The sequence below is a fragment of the Nerophis ophidion genome, linkage group LG07 (genome assembly GCF_033978795.1).
Source record: "Nerophis ophidion isolate RoL-2023_Sa linkage group LG07, RoL_Noph_v1.0, whole genome shotgun sequence".
NCBI classification, from domain to species: domain Eukaryota; kingdom Metazoa; phylum Chordata; class Actinopteri; order Syngnathiformes; family Syngnathidae; genus Nerophis; species Nerophis ophidion.
The window spans coordinates 53023308-53046802 of NC_084617.1; the positions used below are offsets into that span (position 1 = coordinate 53023308).

Here is a 23495-nt window from a genome sequence, read left to right on the forward strand (position 1 = left end):
GTGGGAGAACTTGCACAATCGGTGGCTGACTAAATAGTTTTTTGCCCCACTGTATGTATATATGTATATATATATATATATATATATATATATATATATATATATATATATATATATATATATATATATATATATATATATATATATATATATATATATATGGCGACTTGTCCAGGGTGTACGTCGCCTTCCGCCCGAATACAGCTGAGATAGGCTCCATCAATCCCCCATTGAATGGTTGACCAAATACTTATTTTCCACCATAATTTACAAATAAATGTTTTAAAATTCCTACAATGTGAATTCCTGGATCATTTTTTCACATTCTGTCTCTCACAGTTGAAGTGTACCTATGATGAAATTTACAGACCTTTGTCATCATTTTAAGTGGGAGAACTTGCACAATCGGTGGCTGACTAAATAGTTTTTTGCCCCACTGTATGTATGTATATATATATATATATATATATATATATATATATATATATATATATATATATATATATATATATATATATATATGGCGACTTGTCCAGGGTGTACGTCGCCTTCCGCCCGAATACAACAGAGATAGGCTCCATCAATCCCCCACGACTCTGGACGGGACAAGCGAATCAATCAATGTTTACTTATATAGCCCTAAATCACGTGTGTCTCAAAGGGCTGCACAAGCCACAACGACATCCTCGGCTCAGATCCCACATCATTCATGGATGTATGTATGTTTGTCTATAATGTATGTATGTATACTTATAAAGTACTTGGTGAGGTTTTTTTAATGCTCATTTGCTTGCCATTAGTCCACTTTTGCAGTACATGCACGCGTCTTCTCATAAAGGTTACAAAGTGACTATTCGGAGAAAATAGCAACGCAGCAAAACTCTCACGTGTAGTATGTTTTTTGTGCAATTTTGTGCCCTGTAGTGTGCACATTGTGTGTGTGTGAGCAGACTGGGTCTTGAAATGAACAGGAAGAGAAGAGGTTGTTTTCCAGGATGTGTAGGAGTGTCTGATACGAGAGAAAACATTCTGTTCCTGTGGATTATCCTTGGGAGATGTTTCTGGAGAGAGGGAATGTTTGGGAGTTGGAATTCTTCAGAGACGCTGCAGTTGTTTTAAGTCAGATGACAGCTCACGTGATGGGATAGAGGGATGGTGTTCAATTTTTATTGCTCATGTCGTTGAAGCTTTAGACCACTACAAAACAGTGAACGTCATGAAAGCAGATTGTGATAGTCTGACACTACTTCATGGCAAAAGATGGATTGGAATGGCTCCTGGCGTTCATCACTTCTGTGGACAACAGGCAGGCCTCTGCAGGAATAGAATCTGATGTCTCACACTGCAGTGTCACACAGTCACGGTGGACAGCACACGGCTGTGACTGCATTCTTTTTTTTAAGATCCAGTTTGCGTTTTAACATTTCAATCCAAGGAGTGATCATGCACTATGAGTGGGTGGAGCGACCAGATAGACTAGTGAAGTACACAATAAGCATGCAGCTGTAGAAGATCACAAGAAGGGAGTGTTTGTGAACTATCAAAAGCTAATTTAACATGTCATGTTAAGCTATTGAATGCTTTGTGAGCGTTGATGTCATGACCAGATGCTCAAACTTACATTTTCTCTGCTGATGCACCATTTAAGTGTTATCCTGGACTCTCATAAGCTCCAAATTTAACATTGAATTAAATGTATTGATCATCACAAGCATTTGTGCTTTGGACACACACCACAGCACTTCAATTTTTCTGCAGTTAACATTACTCCTCAGTGGAATGTGGGACCATCTGTATCCTCACGTGTGTGGAAAGTGGAAAAAGACTGTAACACTGTGAATGATTTGTGCTGTGGACTTCCACTACTGAGACAAACACACACACATACAGATTCAAACAGATCAATGGAGTGTTTAAACAGCCACACAGCTGCATTCAGTGAGGATCAGAGTAGCAATAAGAGTCCTGTCGTGATCTCCTCCTATTGCTCACAGATGCAATTGGAGTCTTATGGTACAGGCAGTCTTTAGTGTACTTTGTATTAAAACTTGTTTTAGAATCCAAGCTGGTTTTTTACCATTTTACAAATGTCTTCTAGATGGAGGTGGAGGGAATTATGACATTGTGAGTAACGCTGTGGTGTCAACACCCGGGCCTCAAACCCACCGAGCGCACAGTGTGTCTTTACGGCAAAGTTGGGAGATGAACTACCAGGAGGCTGCCATCTACCTACAGGTATTCTCGTGCACTAACTGTAACGTCAAATAATGATGCTGTATAACAATGTTATTTCACCTGCCACACCTGACCTTTGTGTTTTTATTTGTCTGGCAGTGAGGTAGGAAGGAATAAACTGTATTGAACTGTAAAGCCATGTACCATGGAATATTAGAGGATGCACACAAAGTCTTATGTGACACTAACAACTATTTTGTTTCTTGATTTTCCATCAGCTATTCAGAAAAAAAGCTTATTTAACAAAATTGTTGGCCTAAATTAATAATTTTCAAGCATAAACGTGGCTAAATGAACTATAAATATCAATACTACAGTGGTATTGGCTACTAGAGATGACCAAATCTATCAGTGTGCTGTTCAGTATCGCGGCCATTGATTGACTCAGCATAAAGCAGCATTACTACACTGGGTTAAAAGGGTGTAACGGTGACTCTGTGTTATTTCATGTCTAGACGGCTGTAATGTATTAATAAAAATGTTATCCTATATCGATGAAAATGTATGATAAATGAAAGTATTTCCCACAAGACTTCAATTGATTTGTGGGATGGGTTGCAGGGCGCGCTAGAGGATAATTTAAATCACATAATTGGCCATGACATATATGAGCAGGGAAAAAAAGAGCGAAACAAAAATATTTACAAATATAAATTAACTTTTTTCTGTTTTAATTAAACATGGCAAGCCTTTGAGTGAATTTGGATAGGTGAGGCAGAACTACAGTAGCATCTGCTGTTTATTTAGAAGAGTGATCTGAGCTCTCCTGTTAGAACCTCCAAAAGTCTCGAATTCTCTCTAGGCTGTGGATACTTCGACGACACACAGAGGTGAAGAGAAGTGAAATACATTTATTTATCGCTTTTGTCTAGTGACTGTAAGTGCTTTACATAGTGAAAGCCATTTTCTAAGTTACATTTAAATCAGTGTGGGTGGCACTGGGAGAAAGTGGGTAAAGTATCTTGCCCAAGGACACAACAATGACTAGGATGGCGAAGGCGTGGATCGAACCCTTAACCATCAAGTTGCTGGCACGGCCACATCCACGCCGCCCCACAAGGTCGAGGACAAGGTGGTCGTTCAGGCTTTGCCAACATCTGATTTTAACAATGTAAAAAAAAAAAAAAAAACGAGACAAGCACACAAAATTTTGATTTTTGTCAATGTATTTAATGCTCCAAAATAATAATAATTTATAATATCAAAACGTGTTCCTGTGATTTCTTGGCCATGTCACGCAGACAGCAGCTGCACACTGGCACCGAAAGGATCCGAGGGGGATGTCACGTATTCGGCTTCTACCACAAGAAGCTTTCCATTGTAATAATAAATTGAGAAGTCAAAGTTTTTCGTATCCTTTGTGATATGCTGGGATGTTAACATTTAAAAGATTGCAAAGTTACATAATTTCATCCGCTGGCACAGAGCGCTGTGCTTTGGGTGTGGGGTACACATGAAGCCAGGGGGCCACCTGCCTATAGAGATATGCAAAAATTATATATTTTCAAACACTCGTCTGTTTTGGCGATGTACATCCAACTTCATGCAGCACACAGCAATTTCAACCCGCTGATGATCACTTCCAACACCAGAAAGAAGCACATTATACAGTCCTGTGTTTGGCCACAACGTGCAGTGCTTAAGAACATAGCTACTTTCAATATGATTTGCGTATTTAAAAGGGCACGTATCCTGGACATGCCAAGCTACGCCGATATTTGGGACCGATTTCAAGTTGATTGCAATGTAAAAAAGAAAACTGCACACACTTTACTAGATCTAAATTTTTACTGGCATACGTACTTTTCTGGATTTGAACGTACGTCTGTTTTAGTAGAAATGCCATGCAACTGTTGTCACATGAGACCCCAGGTTCTTAACAGGTTTCAATTCCATCTACTGTACGGGTTTGTAACGACAATCTGTATTTACAGACAGTCCCATTATCCATCCATCCATCCATTTTCTACCGCTTATTCCCTTTCGGGGTCGCGGGGGGCGCTGGCGCCTATGTGTACCCCGCCTTCCGCCCGATTGTAGCAGTCCCATTATAATGTATGGTATTCATTAGTGAGGACCAGGATAGCATCAAATGTATTTATGACGGTCCAAATGTATTTGTGGCTGAGCGCCACGAATAAATGTATTGGAAACACTGAAAGATTCATAGTTTGCGTAAATTCGATTAATGCGGTTCTGTCCAGAACCAATTAACAACAACGAACGATGGACGACTATTCTTCATTCAGAATCATGTATTTAAGTACAATGTTGCTCATTAGGCTACCTATTTGAATTTGAATTCGAATCTGAACTTATATGAATAGGACAGTACATGTTAATGAACTGATATATTAGAAACATGAACATAAACGTGCCAGATTTTAGCCACAGCCTAATTTACATTTGTAGTCACAAGTGTTGATAAACTTAAGTCTATGTAAAAGAAAGCTGTAGATTGAGGAATTGCACTACTAATTTTCCAATAATATAAATAACAATATTAAAATAATTTTCAACTCAAATACACCATTATAATTATCATCATCCAATCAATATTAATGTTTTTAATTCTGTTATGCTACTCACAGGAAATTTAACAAAGATCAGCTGGTGATTTTGGCTAAAATGACGGTTAAAGTTATTTTCCACACAACTCTGTCTCTCCCTTCTTAGCTAGCTAAAAGCTGACTAACGTGTTTTGTCAAGTCAAAGGCCCCGTCCTCCAGATGTCCGACATGCTTCTGCATCACAGACGTACTGCTATTTAAAATGGTGTCCGTTTTGTAGATTTTGCAAGTTTTTGGTGTATTTAGGGTGACATTTTTTTAGACTCTAGATGTTTTCAGAAGTCTCGGTGACTCGCACATGTCCGTTTCTGCCCAGGAAAAAATGAGCGATGACATCACTGACCATTATCGACACATGAATTTGGGATCGATTTTTGTCGACAAAGTAGACTAACCGTTGCACCTCTTGAGCAGATTAATCATTGATCTGAACATTTTTGTATGATTTTAAATGCACATATTTCCAGCTTATATTGCATAAGCTTGGGAATTTATTTAAAAAGTGCTTCGGAATTGCTAAAAATGTGTAGTAACCTTTTCCCCCTATTTTTAACACACTTTTTATATAAAAGGTTCAATTACAGGTAAAGTATTGGTTTCCATATTTGTAATTCCACTTATGCATCCAAGCAAATCGGTGATTTTTGGTGAAGACGCCTTTTTTTTCTTTAATTTGTAATGAATTGTAGGTTGGTTTTTTTATCGGAAAAATAAGTGGTGGGTTTATTTTCTCTGAAAACGTGTCTCATTCAACATAAGTCGGTAAAAATGTCAATCTGATAATAAAGAATAATAACATGCATTTAGTTACCTGTGTTAGAAAAAAACAAATACAAATAAAATATATGAATAAGATGAATAAAATAAAAGCAAGAAAACAAATAATAGGTAAAATAGAAGTAGAATATACAATACAAATGAAATAAATGTTTGAGGCATTAACTTGAAGCTTAACCTGCATTTTGCTTGATCGCTTCTTTTGTCACGAGCAAACAATGGTAATAGAAGAGAGACAAAAAAAGTTATTGGAGTTGGATCTTATTTAATAATTAGATTACTCACTTTTATGGCAAATGTTGATCCGAGATCAGAGGAAAACGTTAACGTCAAGGTAGCAAGAGGTAGAAAGAGGGGAGGATGTATGAGTCTTTGTTTTGGCGACACATGCTCCCTTTTGAAATTCATGCACCCCATGCATTGATATAAATCCAAGGAATGCCGAAATGTAATGCACTGAATGAATATTTTACACTAAGTACAATTGTTACCGTAAACATCACTTTGTTTTTTTATTTTGTTATTTAACATACATGCAAACTACTTAATGATCTAATGTGAGATTTGTTGGGTTATGGTTACATGTGAAGGTGTCAAAAATCTAGTGCTGCAAGACATGCTGGGAATGCCTTTGGTTTCCCAGCAAAAAGCAATACCTTTTTAAACCATACATTTGATCGTTTTTAGTGTGAAAAATGTATACTAAATGACAAAATACAAAAATATAATAATTCAGTGTAACAATTGTGAGATTCTTTCAATGCACTATCACATTTCCGCATCCCTTGGATTTATGAATTCCAATAGGAAGCACTTCCACCAGAATACCGGCATAGTGTATGGTGTTGCCTTAATGCACCATCATAGTCCAGACTTTCTTAGACTCAAAAATAGACATTTTTATGAGTATCTCAGTTACTCGCCTCTATTTGCTATTCGCAGGCGGTCTCCGAATATAACCCCTGCTATTTGCTGCCTTGAGTTATTTAATACAGTTGAACACTTTGTTTAAACAGCTATGGTGGACATGTTTGAATAGGTGCACCTCTGTGAGCTATGTAGTGCTGGAAGCTTGTGTGACTCTAGAACAAACAATATGATGGTTACATGATGTGCACCTTATACAGTATTCTCTTCATGTTACATACAGGAAGGAGAAAACAATGACAAGTTCTTCACCCATCCCAGAAACCCCAAGGCACTGGCGGCATACCTTTTTGCACACAACCACATCTTCTACATGATGGAGCTACTTATAGGCCTCCTGCTCATGGCGCTGTCGCTCTGCGAAGCTCCCGCGGTGCCAACTCTGCGCCTGGACGTCTATGTGAGTGAAGACTAGCTCATGTCAACGGAGGTGCAACACGTTCATTATTACCTGTAACCGGCATTAGAAAGAACACATTTGATCGCTGTGCAGATCCACGCCACCCTGGAGCTGTTAGCCTTAGTTATGGTGGCATTTGAGCTGTGCATGAAGCTCCGTTGGCTGGGATTCCACATCTTCATACGACACAAGAGGACAATGGTGAAGGTAACTCCATGCACAATACACTATTAATTGTCCAAGGTCAGCCTGAGTGCTTCAAAGTCTTAAGGCCTGCAGTCTGCCTCTTTTCCCCCACAAAGACTGCAGTGAAGAACCCCGTAGCCTCACGTCTCTGTTTCTCATTTTTCGCCAGACATGTGTGTTGCTGCTGCAGTTTGTAGAGGCCATAGTGGTTCTGGTCCGACAGACATCCCACCTACGAGTGACCAGAGCACTCAGACCAATTTTCCTGGTGGACTGTAGATACTGTGGTGCTGTGCGCAGGTACACAACATGGTGAAGAAGTCTGATCTATCCATGCTACCACCAGTGGGGGGCAGTGTTTGATGTTTGCTGACATTAGTCAACAAAGGTAACTAACATTTTCAATATCCATTCAGAAATTTGCGGCAGATCTTCCAGTCCCTCCCGCCATTTATTGACATCCTCCTCCTGCTGCTCTTCTTCATGGTCATATTTGCTATTTTGGGTGAGCCTTTTTTTAGAAAAGTGCATCGTACACGCCACCAAAACACACAAGTACACAATATTGTTCTGTATTTGAAGTGGTGCAGTCTTGTCTCTATTTTTGATCTTTAATGTAAGAAAATATATAATGAATCAATTATTATTTATTGAAATGAAAACTAGAAATAATGCATTTATTGAAAATTATTTCAGTGGTATCTCAACTTACAAGCACATTGTGTTTCACGACCAAACCCTGCTTGTCCCTCCCAAAACACCACAATTTGCATGAAACATGCCTTTTAAAAACAAAAGATAAATTTTAAACAAGAAATATTGTTTGTAAAACTTTATAGTAGCATTTACTAAAAACAACTGCAATAGTTTTATGAAATAATGTAGTAACATTGTAACATGAATTGATTAACGTGGACCCCGACTTAAACAAGTTGAAAAACTTATTCGGGTGTTACCATTTAGTGGTCAATTGTACGGAATATGTACTGAACTGTGCAATCTACTAATAAAAAAAGTATCAGCATTTAGCTTGGGGACCGGACAAATGCGGTGTCTGCTTTGGGCTGTTTCTCTGTCCAGTATTGCCAATTTCCCTACTCATAAGCGACTTGATTTCATAGAGCACGTTGCTTGTTTCTCTCGTGACATCTGCCAACACTGTCTCTGTCATGTAACAATAGGAACTATGAAATTGCAGCTTATGTTCCAAACAGTCACATTTGAGTGATGGTACAGAAAGTTCAGTGTTGACAACAATTGATTTGTGTCTGTGTGCCAAAGGTATTGCTCGACCACTCAGTTTGTTAGTCAAGAATAAATAGAACAAATTGAAACACATCAAAAACAGCATCTGCAGCTTCTCAACATTTTTATGGAAAAATGTTTGTCATTTGGCTGTTTGTTTCTTGTGTAAACAAAGCAGGAACCAGAACATGTAAAAATAAATGTACTCTTTATTGCTCAAAAACTACTTCAATCGACAGTGAAAATGCTGGTGACTCAAGGTATGCTTGCAACCTAAAACATATTATTGGATCCTCCCCTATTGCAAAGAATCGTCCTGCCACGGTATTTAGTTCTAAGGCTTTCTAAATAAAAAGATGTGAATAGAAGTTAAAGTTAATCATTTATTCTATATAAAAGAATAAGTACAAACGATAGCAATACCAGCGCTGGAGAGGAGACCGAGCTGTCTAAAGTCTGACGCCTTCTCTTCAATGGTAGCCCTCCTCACATGCTTACGTCCACTTTGCTACTCTCCTTGGCGGAGATCAAAACTAAAAGTTCAGTTGATATGTGCGCTGAACACACACACATTCTTGTCCCGCCCCCCGCACCTGTTACATCGTGACACCATTAAAACTAAAGACGATAATATGTGTGTGCGTGCACAAAGACAAGAAAATAGGTTAAATATTTGTGATTATATCTTCAAGCAAAACAAAGGCCAAAGCGGGTAACCTTTAAAGCGTTGCATTTTGATCAAAGGTGGAAGAATATTCATCTAACAATAACAAAAAGCTGAGTGACAGCTTGTGTCTCAAATTACTTATAAACTGAGATGAAAAAAAATAGAAAACTACAATGTTTATATTCTGTATGCACCATGTTTATAAGAATATTGAAATGCTCTTCTTCTGTAAAGTTAGATTTTCGTCTTACTCAAAAATTGTTGTTTAATGCTATTGCTTTTTGATAAAACCAGTTTTTGACTGCGATGTTTGTGGTTTTCAACCCAGGTTTTTGTCTGTTTTCTACAAACGCAGCAGATCCGGTAGGTTGTGGTTTCTTTTTGACATTCTTCGTCTAGATAGTTCTTCTTCCTCTCTGTTGTGGTCACATTTCCTGATTGCTTTTCCTGTCTTCACTACAGTACTTCAACACTCTGGAGAACAGCATGGTCAGTCTGTTTGTGCTGCTGACCACAGCAAAGTAAGCGAAAGATCACACTCTTCACGCCAGTGATACACACGCAAACATGACCATTGTTTTTTCTTGTAGCTTCCCTGATGTGATGATGCCAGCGTACTCAAAGAGCAGCTGGTCCTGTGTGTTTTTTATCGTGTACCTCTCCATCGAGCTCTACTTCATCATGAACCTGGTATTGATATATTTAAACTGTAGAGGAACATAAGGCAATATCAAAAAACTCACAACTGATCTATGTCAAACTACAGTACACTTCCATGGTCAAACAATTAATTTCAGGACGCTAGTAGACCTAATGTGTTTGCGTTTGAAAATCGGAACATATTAATTAAAATATTTTATATACTATATAGACATGTTAGACCCGCTCGACATCCATTGCTTTCCTCCTCTCTAAGGTTCTCATAGTCATTATTGTCACCGACGTCCCACTGGGTCATTATTGTCACCGATGTCCCACTGGGTGTGAGTTTTCCTTGCCCTTATGTGGGCCTACCGAGGATGTCGTGGTGGTTTGTGCAGCCCTTTGAGACACTAGTGATTTAGGGCTATATAAGTAAACATTGATTGATTGATTGATATATTCTTGTGTACTCTTGGGATTGTGTTTTAAGTATCATTTCAATATCATTTAACAACATACAAGTGTAAAAATAAGTGGATTAGTTTTGATAGTACATTAAAGAACCCCTCTAATGCTGATTACATTGGGACTTATGCCATAGTTCTGGACCTAAAAATGATGACCACAGGTAAAATTTCCACCAATATAGACACAGGAGTGATTTTAGGATGGTTTTCAAACGAGTTTCAGCACATTTTGGAATGCTGACTTTTAGCTCCAAAATGTGAGCAAGCCTTTTGATGTCCTACAGAAGACTGAAAGCAATTTTATATTGTGGAGTATGTGTTTTGGTAGCATCTTCACCCAGAACCACAATATTTTTGTGCAGAATTTGAAGGAATTCTCAAATATAGCTGCCAGATGTATTGTTGCAGGTTGCAGCAATACAACTAAAGAAGGGGTCAGCCTACATATATTTCCAAATGATGGCAATATCAGAATCCGTTTTATTGGCCAAGTATGTTGGACTGTGATATGTGGACAGTATGGACCTCTCCATTCGAGTTGGGACTAACCAAGCGCATGTTTATAATTTTATAGAGTTGAGTGATGTACAGCAATCATTTAATGATAAATGATAAATTAAACAATAATTATTTATTAATAATGATTCTGACATGGAAGAAGAATTGTTTTGGTCGGAGTTAGGAAAGAAATGGTAAAACTCAAGCCAAATAGGATCCTAAATATGCGGAGCACCCTCTATGGGAGAAAGACTGAGTCAGAACCTACGTAATAAAAGAAAGAGGACAAATCAAATACAAGGTAGTTCGCCCGTATTCTACTTTGTGTCTTCTTCAGCTGATATTTTCCTTAGGTTGCTTGAGGAAATACTGAAAGAGCACAAGTGCAGAGAAGTCTGTGTTTGGCAATTCTTTGATATTTGTTTTTGTAACCAAAATAGTTTTGAAGTAATCATGGACCAGGGCGACAAAAACATGCAATTGAGTGATCAAAATCATAGTTTTACATGTCTTTGTCTACATTGTCTATGCAAAGAATTGGGCTTCAGTTCTGTAGAGGACGTCACACCAAAAGGCAGGGGCATATCCAGTCTGGCGATGGAAAGGAGGCGTTTCAATTACAGTTAGTTAACAACAACACATTACTCAAAATCAAATTGATATTATTACAAATGACTGCCAAATTCATTGTCATGAGCAAAAAATACATGAAGAGAATTTGTTTGGGAAATTTTTGGTCATTTGGTCAAGTATCAGATTAGGCTCTTTTCTGGTCAGGTTAGAGATTTCAACCACATCATTTTGTTTCCCAGTCTCAACTAGTTGATAGTGTCTCACTAATCCAATTTCCTCTCACCTCCAGCTCCTGGCAGTTGTGTTCGACACGTTTAATGACGTGGAAAAAATGAAGTTCAAATCTCTGTTGCTTCACAAACGCTCTGCTATTGACCACGCTTTTCAGCTCTTAGTCAGTCGCCAGGTATGTGCACAGTGCTATAGTGTATATTTGAAAGCCAAAGTCATATGCCTTTTAACGTGCATCAGCCATTTCTCTTCAGAGGCCATTGGGTGTCTCTCTGAAACAGTTTGACGGCCTGATGCGATTTTACAGACCACGGATGTCTGCAAGGGACCGCTTCCTCACCTATAAAGCTCTTAACACGTCTGGAGCGCCGATGCTAAGGTGACCGCTTCCATCGCTTCAATTTAAGTTAAATTTTAGTTTTGCTTTGTTACTGAGATTAAAATGTAGCATATTTTGACTTTTTCTCTTGTAGTCTGGAAGACTTTTATAAGTTCTATGAGGTGACTGGACTTAAATGGAAGGTAATGAGCACATGTGCAGAAAACATGCCACACATTGTGTTTTTTTTTTTGTCCATCTAAACACCTTATGTGTGTGTTGTTTGTGTGCAGGCACGGCGGAGTGGAGAATATTGGTTTGATGACCTCCCACACACAGCATACCTTATTTTCAAAGGCAGGTTCTACCTTTAATCTCTTCCTCAATTTACTATCATTGTGTCTTTCATATTCTGTTTTTTACTTGCACTTTCACAGGCATCAACCTACTTGTGAGGTCTAAGGCCTTCCAGTACACCATGTGTAAGTGGAATTTTTTATCGCCTTGTAGTCTAAACGTATAGGACTAACCAATTTTCTAATTACTACAGATGTGGTTGTGGCCATCAATGGCGTGTGGATCCTTGTGGAAACGTATACGTTGCACAGTAAGACAGTTTTCATGCGTTGCCAACATCCATCCATCCATTTCTACGGCTTGTCCGTTTCAGGGTTGCGGGGGGTGCTGGAGCCTCTAAATAAAAATGAGGGCTAATTTTGTCTCCTTTCTACTCTTGTAGCTGGATTCTCCTGGTCTAGGCTGGTTCCCTGGAGTTACATTGTCTTCCTTACAAGTGAGTGGTCATCCACACTTGTTGAAATACTGTACAACCCCAGAAAATGATTGTGTTCTAATCAAAGACTTATACATTTTTATTTTAATTGTAAAGAAAAAATATGTATATAGTACGGTCTTCCCTCGCCACAAGCCACAAATTGATTGGTACTAAGCAACGTTCCCTCTAAGGTACGCGCCTGTGCAATTGCACACTGCTCACGCGTCCTCTGCGCACGGCAAATCTAGGTCGCACACAAAATCGAATAAAAAGATGAGCGCATAACAGTGTGCACGTCTGCCGTCGCTCACATGCGCGCCACTGAATGTTCAAGGAGTTTTGGCGTTTGCTCACACATATGAAAAATTGGAGGGAAAATTGGTACTAAGCCTCTCCATAACACAATTGTAACATGTAACATGACTTTTAAAATGAAAAACTAAATTTTAGGTAAAGAATGTTGTATAAAAACAATACAATAGAATTGACTACAAGTAACTACAATAGTTTTATGAAGTAATGTAACAATAATATACAGCATTTACCTTGAAGAGTGGACTTCTACAGTATATCTTTCTAGCTCTTTTTTTGTCAAACACCATCAGCAGCTTTTCCATATTTTCATGGATAAATGTCTATCAGTTAGGTATTTTTTAGGCTCATTCTGCTTCAGTATGGGGCATACTAGCAGTGATGCGCTTGAATTGCTTCACCAACTGCGTCTTCTCGGTGGTAACTGTTCTTCACACTCACTTTCTTTCTTCCCATAGTTGGAAAACGAAGTTATAAGCTATAAGCTAATGCCAGCGAGTAAGACCGGACATTTTTGGCGAGTGTTGCCGGGTTCACTTTGAGATTTTTTACGGCAACTCAAGGCAGGGATTCTTGTAACTCAAATTTTTACTTGCAACTAAAAGTTAACATTTATCTCAAAACACTCTGAAGTTGAGGTGCCACTGTCTTGGATTAATCAATTTAAAAGGTTGTAAACATGTTTTTTATTCTGTATCTAAGAAAATATTTGATTTCTAATTAATAATTCCTACTTTGCATAAATTAATTTACCATGGTCACGTCCGGAACCAGTTTATAGCAATAAACAAGGGATTAATGACATGTAATACCGTGTAAAGTATAGTACTTTTGTTCATTTTTTTTTTTTTTTGAATGACTGGGGTATCATATTTATTTGAGTGGAAATAGGCTGTAATCCCCACACACATTTTACTATAATGCACTACTTTTCTGACTATCATTCAGTGAAGAAAGGTGTTAAATAGGTTTCTTTAAATCACACAGTGGGATTTCATAGTCAAGAGACCTAATCCGACTCTTTTACTCACACATTTTGTGAAATGGTCACAGTCATATTCGTTGTTTGGGTTTGTTTTCAGCAATCTGTTCTAATTCAATTTGCAGTTTATGGTGTTGAAGTCCTATTGAAGTTATCAGGTTTGGGACCATTAGCTTACTTCAGCTCTGGATGGAACCTGTGAGTATTAAGCCTATAAAAAGCAGAGTACAAAACGTGACATGTTAACGTTAAAAGTAGAGAGTGAGTTAAATTGCGTAAAAAGGCAAAAGTGTCACATTTTGTCTTTTTATTTGCTTTCCAGGTTTGATTTCTCTGTGACCGTGTTCGCCTTCCTGGGCCTGATTGCACTAGCCTTTGACATGGAGCCTTTCTACTTCATCGTTGTGCTCCGACCTTTTCAGCTGCTCAGGTGGTATACCTTTATGTCTACTTGTAATTTACGAGTCAAGACGTTTTTGTTTTTATGTCCAACATTGTTGCAGGTTGTTTAAGATCAAGCAGAGGTATCGCAACGTGTTGGACACCATGTTTGAGCTTTTCCCCAGGATGGCCAGTCTGGGCTTAACTTTGATCATCTTCTACTACTCTTTTGCCATTGTGGGCATGGAGTTATTTGCTGACGTCGTTTACCCCAACTGCTGCAAGTGAGTCACTAAAATGTTAAGTCAGCGTTTCATGCATCACATTAGGGCTACAGCTATCCATCGTTTTAGGTAGCAAGTATCGATAAGTTTGTTTGCATGATAAAGCAATTTGATAAAACACATGTTATAGCCTCAACGCACATTTTGGGGAAAATTGTTTAAATAAGATTTTTTTGCTTGCCATAAGCTAGATAATAAAATTAAGGAACATCAACATTGAAAATGCATTTTTAACACATGTGCATAAATAAAAATCTCAGCAGTTTTCCGCCACACAGATCACAACCCACACACACAACCGCTCTCATGTCCGCTCTATTGCAGCGGCCGTATGGAAACAATGTTTACGTTTTTAAAGTTCCAGGCACTCTATGCGGTTCAAATTTTTTACAATTTACTCATTAAATGATTAATCCATGCAACAGAATATAAATTAAAGCTTGTTTCTAATCAAACTAGGGATGGTTATTTTTCACATTTGTAATAATATAGTACCAATTCTTAGTACCTGGGAATCGATACCAGTACTCAACGTTACCAACTTTTAGTACTTGTGTGTTTGTTAATAGATATTAATTGTTTAATAATAAAATCTGTTTTCTGAATGTAACATTAAAAAAATGGGCTGATTATGATAACTGTGCTGTCTAGTTGTCTACCCGATCTGGAAAGTAGTCCTTGCTATGTAACTGAATGTGCCGGTTTAGTCTTATGTTGAGCCTTACAAAGTGTCTATACTATATTTATTGTATTTATTACACACCAACTGTTTGGGTGTTGCGGTAGCGTGTATATGACTAAGCCAATGCAAATGAGCATCAAGCAGTTTGGCTAAATCCCCTCTGATTTCTGCATTATTGCTCGTTTCCTTGCCAAGTGTTTAAGCCAGTGTCTAGTCTGCAAGTAGATGTGACATCAGAACATACTTGCCAACCTTGAGACGTCTGATTTCGGGAGGTGGGGGCCGTGGTCGGGGGTGGGGCGGAGGCGTGGTTGGGGCGGGGGTCGTGGTTAAGAGGGGAGTAGTATAATTCACCAACGCGAGTATTTCATATAAATTTCGTATATATATATTTCGTATATATATCAATCAATCAATCAATGTTTACTTATATAGCCCTAAATCACTAGTGTCTCAAAGGGCTGCACAAACCACCACGACATCCTCGGTAGGAAAACTCACACCCCGTGGGACATTGGTGACAATAATGACCCAGTGGGACGTCGGTGACAATGATGACTATGAGAACCTTAGAGAGGAGGAAAGCAATGGATGTCGAGCGGATCTAACATGATACTGAAAGTTCAATCCACAATGGATACAACACAGTCGCGAGAGTCCAGTCCAAAGAGGATCCAAGACACAGCAGCGAGAGTCCCGTTCACAGCGGAGCCAGCAGGAAACCATCCCAAGCGTAGGCGGACCAGCAGCGCAGAGATGTCCCCAGCCGATACACAGGCGAGCAGTACATGGCCACCGGATTGGACCGGACCCCCTCCACACGGGAGAGTGGGACATAGAAGAAAAAGAAAAGAAACGGCAGATCAACTGGTCTAAAAAGGGAGTCTATTTAAAGGCTAGAGTATACAAATGAGTTTTAAGGTGAGACTTAAATGCTTCTACTGAGGTGGCATCGCGAACTGTTACCGGGAGGGCATTCCAGAGTACTGGAGCCCGAACGGAAAATGCTCTATAGCCCGCAGACTTTTTTTGGGCTTTGGGAATCACTAATAAGCCGGAGTCCTTTGAACGCAGATTTCTTGCCGGGACATATGGTACAATACAATCGGCAAGATAAGATGGAGCTAGACCGTGTATTATTTTATACGTAAGTAGTAAAACCTTAAAGTCACATCTTAAGTGCACAGGAAGCCAGTGCAGGTGAGCCAGTACAGGCGTAATGTGATCAAACTTTCTTGTTCTTGTCAAAAGTCTAGCAGCCGCATTTTGTACCAACTGTAATCTTTTAATGCTAGACATGGGGAGACCCGAAAATAATACGTTACAGTAGTCGAGGCGAGACGTAACAAACGCATGGATAATGATCTCAGCGTCTTTAGTGGACAGAATGGAGCGAATTTTAGCGATATTACGGAGATGAAAGAAGGCCGTTTTAGTAACGCTTTTAATGTGTGCCTCAAAGGAGAGAGTTGGGTCGAAGATAACACCCAGATTCTTTACCGTGTCGCCTTGTTTAATTGTTTGGTTGTCAAATGTTAGAGTTGTATTATTAAATAGAGTTCGGTGTCTAGCAGGACCGATAATCAGCATTTCCGTTTTTTTGGCGTTGAGTTGCAAAAAGTTAGTGGACATCCATTGTTTAATTTCATTAAGACATGCCTCCAGCTGACTACAATCCGGCGTGTTGGTCAGCTTTAGGGGCATGTAGAGTTGGGTGTCATCAGCATAACAGTGAAAGCTAATACCGTATTTGCGTATGATGTCACCTAGCGGCAGCATGTAGATGCTGAAGAGTGCAGGGCCAAGGACCGAACCCTGGGGAACTCCACACGTTACCTTAACGTAGTCCGAGGTCACATTGTTATGGGAGACACACTGCATCCTATCAGTAAGATAAGAGTTAAACCAAGACAGGGCTAAGTCTGACATACCAATTCGTGTTTTGATACGTTCTAATAAAATGTTATGATCGACGGTATCGAAAGCAGCGCTAAGATCGAGGAGCAGCAACATAGATGACGCATCAGAATCCATCGTTAGCAATAGATCATTAGTCATTTTTGCGAGGGCTGTCTCCGTGGAGTGATTTGCCCTGAAACCGGATTGAAAGGTTTCACATAGATTGTTAGACGCTAAGTGTTCATTTAACTGCTCCGCAACAATTTTTTCATATATATATATATATATATATATATATATATGTATGAAATACTTTACTTTCAGTGAATTTCAGCTATATATATTTTATTGTATATACAAATAAAATTAATAGTTGAATTTCCGACGGCACCTATCAAATACACAGTAATAAAAACACTGTTGTTCTACTTACTATACTGTGCTTGCTGGTTACTAAAAAAAAAACACTTACCTTTCACTAATTGAGTAACCTTTGTTCTGCCATTTGCGTATTTGCGAGCGATCTCCGAATCCGGGAACATAACCTTCACGGATTTGTTGTAGACATCCGCAAATGAAAACGGGATGTTGCTTCCATCTATCAGCATAGCCATCTTTGTCTCAGCATAAGGTACACCTTTGGGTCTTCATTTTGCGAGGTGGGCCGTAATACTGGGTTGTGAACGATGCTGCGCTTTGTGCTTCGCTGACCGATCATGGCTGAGTATATCCGTTCACGGTGTTCAATGGAGAAGTCTGTTCTACAAAATTTACAGGCAACATACCCCTTTTCCTTCGAACTCTCCTGGATAAACTGAAATTCTTGTTTCCATTCGTTTTGGAACTTGCAAGCGTATTTCTTCATTTTGCTCATCAACAGTGTAATGTATTGGGTTGGAGTCAATAACCAGGCGACGTGATGAAGTTACGTATCTTTACTGTGGGCTTCAGAACAGACTCCCTAATGCATATGTTCCTTGACTGCACTTAAATCTGGAATATATGTAGAATATATTTATATTATTCATATATTTTATATTGTATATATAATATATTATATATATCATATTATTTATTATTATCATTGTTTATTTTGAGCGAACTGTGGTGCTGAATATCCCCCAGGGATAAATAAAGTACATTCTATTCTATTCTATGTACATTAGATGGCAGTATTGTCCTGTTTAATAGGGTCACAACATTGCTGAGTCTGTTCTAATGGAGCTTGAGGGGGCGTGGCCTCCAGCAACTGAATTTCGGGAGATTTTCGGGAGAAAATTTGTCCCGGAAGGTTTTCGGGAGAGGCGCTGAATTTCGGGAGTCTTCCGGAAAATCCGATAGGGTTGGCAAGTATGCACCAGAAGCAACAAAGGTTTCGAAACATAGCAGTATTTGATTTTTTGGGAATCCATACCAGGTAATACAGACATAATTCGGTTTGTGCCTAAAATATTACCTATTTCAATCTATGTGAGGAGGCATGCAATATAAAAGAAAAAAAATCTAAACTAGACTAGACTTCCTTTTATTGTCATTCAGATTTGAACTTTACAGTACAAATAAGAACAAAATTTGGTTGCATTAGCTTGTTCTCGTGCAGGATAAAAGAGCACTAAGGTGCAGATTTAATGGCACTTTTTATATAGAGAAGGCAGCACATTTGCGCCAAGATAAGGGTGGTTATTTGCCGGCATGTCTTTCTAAAACGGCGGCGTTAGTGTTCCGCCTTTTCCAAAAGTCAGCTCTGCAAGGGGGAGGCAGCGGGGGATCAACTTGCGACTGCAGAGGATCACATTTACACCTGTGTAATGTAATTGTTTTCAACTATTGGCACAGATAAGTGATTGTTTTCTGGGAACTGTCGTGTGGGTGTGACATCAGCTGGCTATCACAGTACTTGTGTGAAATGTGTTGTTTTGTGTGTAATTTTATTGCAGCACTCATCCATAATCTTTTTTATCCTACCATATGAAATATAACTTGCTTCACAAATTATTATTTATGTATTTATTTTTAATGTTATTACTTATGGAGTATAGTTTTAATAAATTGAGAACAGGAAGTGAACAAAAGTTTTAGCAACTGCTATGTAAAGGAAAAGGGTTAAGATTAAATAAGTTCTGCTTTTTTGTACTCCTTTTCGAACATGTCAAACTGGAAATTGTGATGTATCATGTTTTATGCAAGCATGTTCGAACTAAACACAAACTCAACTCAACTCACACATGCACTGTGTTTGTCCACAGCACCAGCACAGTGGCAGACTCCTACAGGCAGATTAACGTCACCTATGGCAACAAAACCGTATTGGAAGAAGGCTACTATTATCTAAACAACTTCAACAACATTCTCAGAAGTTTTGGTAAATAAGTCCATTTTTATAGATAAAAAAAAAATATATATATATAACTATATATATGTATATGTATATATATATATATATGTGTATGTATGTATGTATATATATATATATATATATAATTATATATATATAGTTATACATATATATAAAACTATATATATATAACGCAATAGGCAAAGACAACAAATATATATATATATATATGTGTGTGTATGTATATATATGTATATATATATATATATATATATTTGTTGTCTGCCTAGTGCGTATTTGTAATTATTTAAAAATAACAATTTAAAAAAATTCAAAAATGTGGACAGTACAGTATCTATTGTATTTATTTAGTACAGTAGTTACATTAGTACTGTACTATAGCCCGTGCAGGCCTCCTCAATTATATTCCCACAAGGAAAATATTTTTTCTTAGCAGATGATACAAGGGTCAATATTATTATTAAATGTACACAATATAACTATTATATAATTATATTAATTATTAAAATAATATAAATATCTAGTTATTTTAAATAGAGTAATATAAATATAATTAGAGTAATAGAAATATATAAAAACTATTTTATTAAAAACAATAATTCACCCATAGAAGACCCCTGGTCCAATGTGTTTCAATGCTCTTTAACACAGCAGCCACTTTGACATAGCAATACAGTAAAGTGAGTATTGTTAGACTGTAAAGAGACCGATACTAATAATTATACCGGCATTGCTAAAACAATAAATCTAACAATTAGAGCTGAGAATCTTTGGGCACCATACGCTTCAATTAGATTCTTGGTGGTAACGATTTGATTCAGAATATATTCTAGATTCAAAGTGATAAGTGATTCAAAATCAATACTTTTTTCATTACATTGGTGCTAGTTCTATGATTAACTACATTTCTCCATAAAATGGATAAACAGATCTGATACATTTTACATGTTACTTAAAAAAAAACTGGTTTTATTTATATATTTAAAAAAAATCTACCTAAACATTTAATAAAGTCAAATACAAATAAGGCAAGAGAAGTATCCCACACTTCTTTTTTACTAAAGTAAATCTGTACAGCAGATATCATCATCTAAATCTACAATATGATTTGATTTGCCTGAGTGGCTGTACAGGACTGATTGGGACGGCGTGGAGCAGTGAGAGAGTGGCCGTGCACAACCCGAGGGTCCCTGGTTCAATCCCCACCTAATACCAACCTCGTCACGTCCGTTGTGTCCTTGAGCAAGACACTTCACCCTTGCTCCTGATGAGTGCCGGTTAGCGCCTTGCATGGCAGCTCCCTCCATCAGTGTGTGAATGTGTGTGTGAATGGGTGAATGTGGAAGTAGTGTCAAAGCGCTTTGAGTACTTTGAAGGTAGAAAAACGCTATACAAGTACAACCCATTTATCATCTATTAATTACATATTTTTAAATAAAATTTTAGTCCATTTCAGATCATTTTTCAATTGATTAGGAATCCTTACAAAAAAGAATTGTGATTCATTCAGAAATATATATATTTTTGACACCCCCTACTAACAATGGCTTTTTGTAAAGTACCGTGCATCTAATTGTTTTGTTGTGTAAATTAACTTTGATGTTTGTCTATTTTTCCTTCAGTGACTCTTTTTGAGCTGACTGTGGTCAACAACTGGTACATCACAATGGTGAGATGATAACATAATGACTTACAGTATGTCGTACTGTAACGTCTTTACGCTTAAGTCAGGGGCTCAGGCGTGACAGAAAAGAATCCTTTACTGCCTGCTTTTCACGGCTCGCCCCCTCTACACTTTTTGTAGGAAGGCGTGACGTCCATGACAAGCCACTGGAGTCGTTTGTACTTCATGACCTTCTACATCGTCACCATGGTAACGTGGTGTTCCACTAAATTAAGGCCCCCCCTTCTTTCCATTTTTATTTAAATGTGTAACGTGCCTTTACATCCTCTTCAGGTGGTCATGACCATCATTGTGGCGTTCATCCTGGATGCCTTCGTGTTCCGCATGAACTACAGCCGCAAGAACCGGGAAACACTGGAGAACCCAGAAGGTGGTACTCTGTCTGTCTGTCTGTCTCTACCACCTCAGAAAACACTTGGCTCTCCATGTACCACTATGATGACCTACATTAAAATACAAAATACAGTAGTGTAGTAGGCCTAAGTATTCATTAAAAACTAGGGTGAGGTTTTATTTAACAAGTATATTTATTTTTTTGGGCCAGTGTATTACACACAGTTTGAACTGTCACAATGAGTTTGAATATTTAATTGATTGTTTGGCATACCACTCCATGGAGCCCGCGTACCAAAGTTTTTATGGATTTTTTTACATATATATATATGTATGTGTATATATATATATATATATATATATATATATATATTTATGTGTGTATATATATGCATGTATGTGTATAAATATATATATATATATATATATATATGTGTATATATATATATGTGTGTGTGTGTGTATATATATATATATATATATAGATAGATAGATAGATATGTATATATCTATATATGTATGTATGTGTACGGTTTATATATATATATATATATATATATATATATATGTGTGTGTGTGTGTGTGTGTGTGTGTGTGTGTACACGTGTATATACATATTACATTTTATTTATATATATATGTGTGTGTGTATATATATATATATATATATATATATATATATATATATATATATATAAATGCATATGTATGTATGTTTTATATATTCCATGTTCACTTCCTGTATGAGTAATTGACCACAGTGGGGTGCAGCGTCCAAACAGCTGAGTCGCGTGTTTTGCTCCTCTCTCTAGCTGAGAATGGAATCGTGTTTGAGGTGGAAGTTGGCAGAGAAGAAGCTCTTTCCACTCTGGAGTTGTACAAACTAACGTGTCCTGCACAGTCGTCTCTCAGCTCGCTGCACGGAGTCATACAGGCCATCGACCGTAGTGGGGTAAGAACAGTAACTAGTATTACACTTAAGGCAGGGGTGTCCAAAGTGCGGCCAGGGAGCCAGCGCGATTTTTATTGTCCCGTGACACATTCAATAGACGAACTAAACAAGTGCCAAATTACAACAACAAAACTTTATCAATCAAATTAGAACACAAAACTATGAAAAATTCAACAGGACCAAATCCTCCAAAAATGGGACCTGAAAACCAAACTGGCCGACACCCTGAGCGTATAAGGTCTTTGATGATTTCCGTCTGTGCTGTCATGATGAAAAAGTGTACACATTTCTTGTGTGACATATGTTTTTGAGTGTACTAAAGTCCTCAAAAGCGTTTCAGTTGACTGTATAATAGCAATAATAGTAAATACAAGTTTACTTTACTGCACAGTTAACATAAATACAAATAAAATCATTGATAAAATAATTATGAATGATTTTATTGCTTTGTTGTCTATAACACAAAGCTAAGATGTAGAAGTCTTTTTCAAATCTTAACATATGAGTTCACCTACATTTTTTTGGTTTGAGTATTTTTCATATACAAAATGTATAAAAGTGTCCCTCGCATCCTTCAATTTTTTTCTGTGGCCCTCACTGGAAAATGTTTGGACACCTCTAACTTAGGGACAAACTATTTTTATACAAAAAATAAATACACGGCATTAACATCTTTCGGAGCATAAGTACTATACAATAATTCATATTTAATGTTTCTTCCGCCAAGGAAAATACATTGTAGGTGTATTGTTTATTTATTTTTTAGAAATCAAATTGGTTAAAATATTTCTGTATGTGTGTGTACTTTTTGAGCACAAGCCTCAATATGGTAATAGTATTGATAACCGCAATATGAAATTTTCATATCGTTAGTTGAGGTGTGAATCTTTGGACACCTCACTACTCGATCCGATTCCAATTCCTTGGGTGACGATTCCATTCAACACGATTCTTGATTCACACCGATTCTTGCAATGTGTTAAACTTATTTAGTATAATAATCATCATGATTTATTTTTTTTTGAATCAGGTTACAATTTAGCAACACGTTTTATGGAAATAGCCTAAAAAGATATTAAAAAAAATAAATTAGTCATTTAAAAAAAAAACTTTGGAAA

The 23495-nt window shown here is 37.6% G+C and overlaps 1 protein-coding gene across 2 annotated transcripts in view; it reads left to right on the forward strand.

Annotated features, from left to right (window-relative positions):
* The window catches only part of tpcn1 (two pore segment channel 1), a 29924-nt gene that overhangs the window by 5590 nt on the left and 839 nt on the right, over window positions 1–23495 (forward strand). The window contains exons 1-24 of one of the 2 annotated variants that reach the window (XM_061906438.1): window positions 1874–2013; window positions 2099–2235; window positions 6733–6909; window positions 7003–7116; window positions 7265–7395; window positions 7512–7600; window positions 9336–9370; window positions 9470–9528; window positions 9598–9697; window positions 11477–11593; window positions 11673–11797; window positions 11892–11940; window positions 12031–12094; window positions 12175–12219; window positions 12288–12344; window positions 12477–12530; window positions 13932–14004; window positions 14129–14236; window positions 14310–14471; window positions 19299–19414; window positions 21031–21077; window positions 21213–21281; window positions 21366–21462; window positions 22238–22377. In XM_061906438.1, the coding sequence (XP_061762422.1) occupies window positions 1905–2013; window positions 2099–2235; window positions 6733–6909; window positions 7003–7116; window positions 7265–7395; window positions 7512–7600; window positions 9336–9370; window positions 9470–9528; window positions 9598–9697; window positions 11477–11593; window positions 11673–11797; window positions 11892–11940; window positions 12031–12094; window positions 12175–12219; window positions 12288–12344; window positions 12477–12530; window positions 13932–14004; window positions 14129–14236; window positions 14310–14471; window positions 19299–19414; window positions 21031–21077; window positions 21213–21281; window positions 21366–21462; window positions 22238–22377 (2274 nt within the window). In that variant the 5' untranslated portion in view covers window positions 1874–1904. Of the gene's footprint in view, window positions 1–1873; window positions 2014–2098; window positions 2236–6732; window positions 6910–7002; window positions 7117–7264; window positions 7396–7511; window positions 7601–9335; window positions 9371–9469; window positions 9529–9597; window positions 9698–11476; window positions 11594–11672; window positions 11798–11891; window positions 11941–12030; window positions 12095–12174; window positions 12220–12287; window positions 12345–12476; window positions 12531–13931; window positions 14005–14128; window positions 14237–14309; window positions 14472–19298; window positions 19415–21030; window positions 21078–21212; window positions 21282–21365; window positions 21463–22237; window positions 22378–23495 lie in introns of those variants that run through there. The other variant, XM_061906440.1, reaches the window with a different exon arrangement.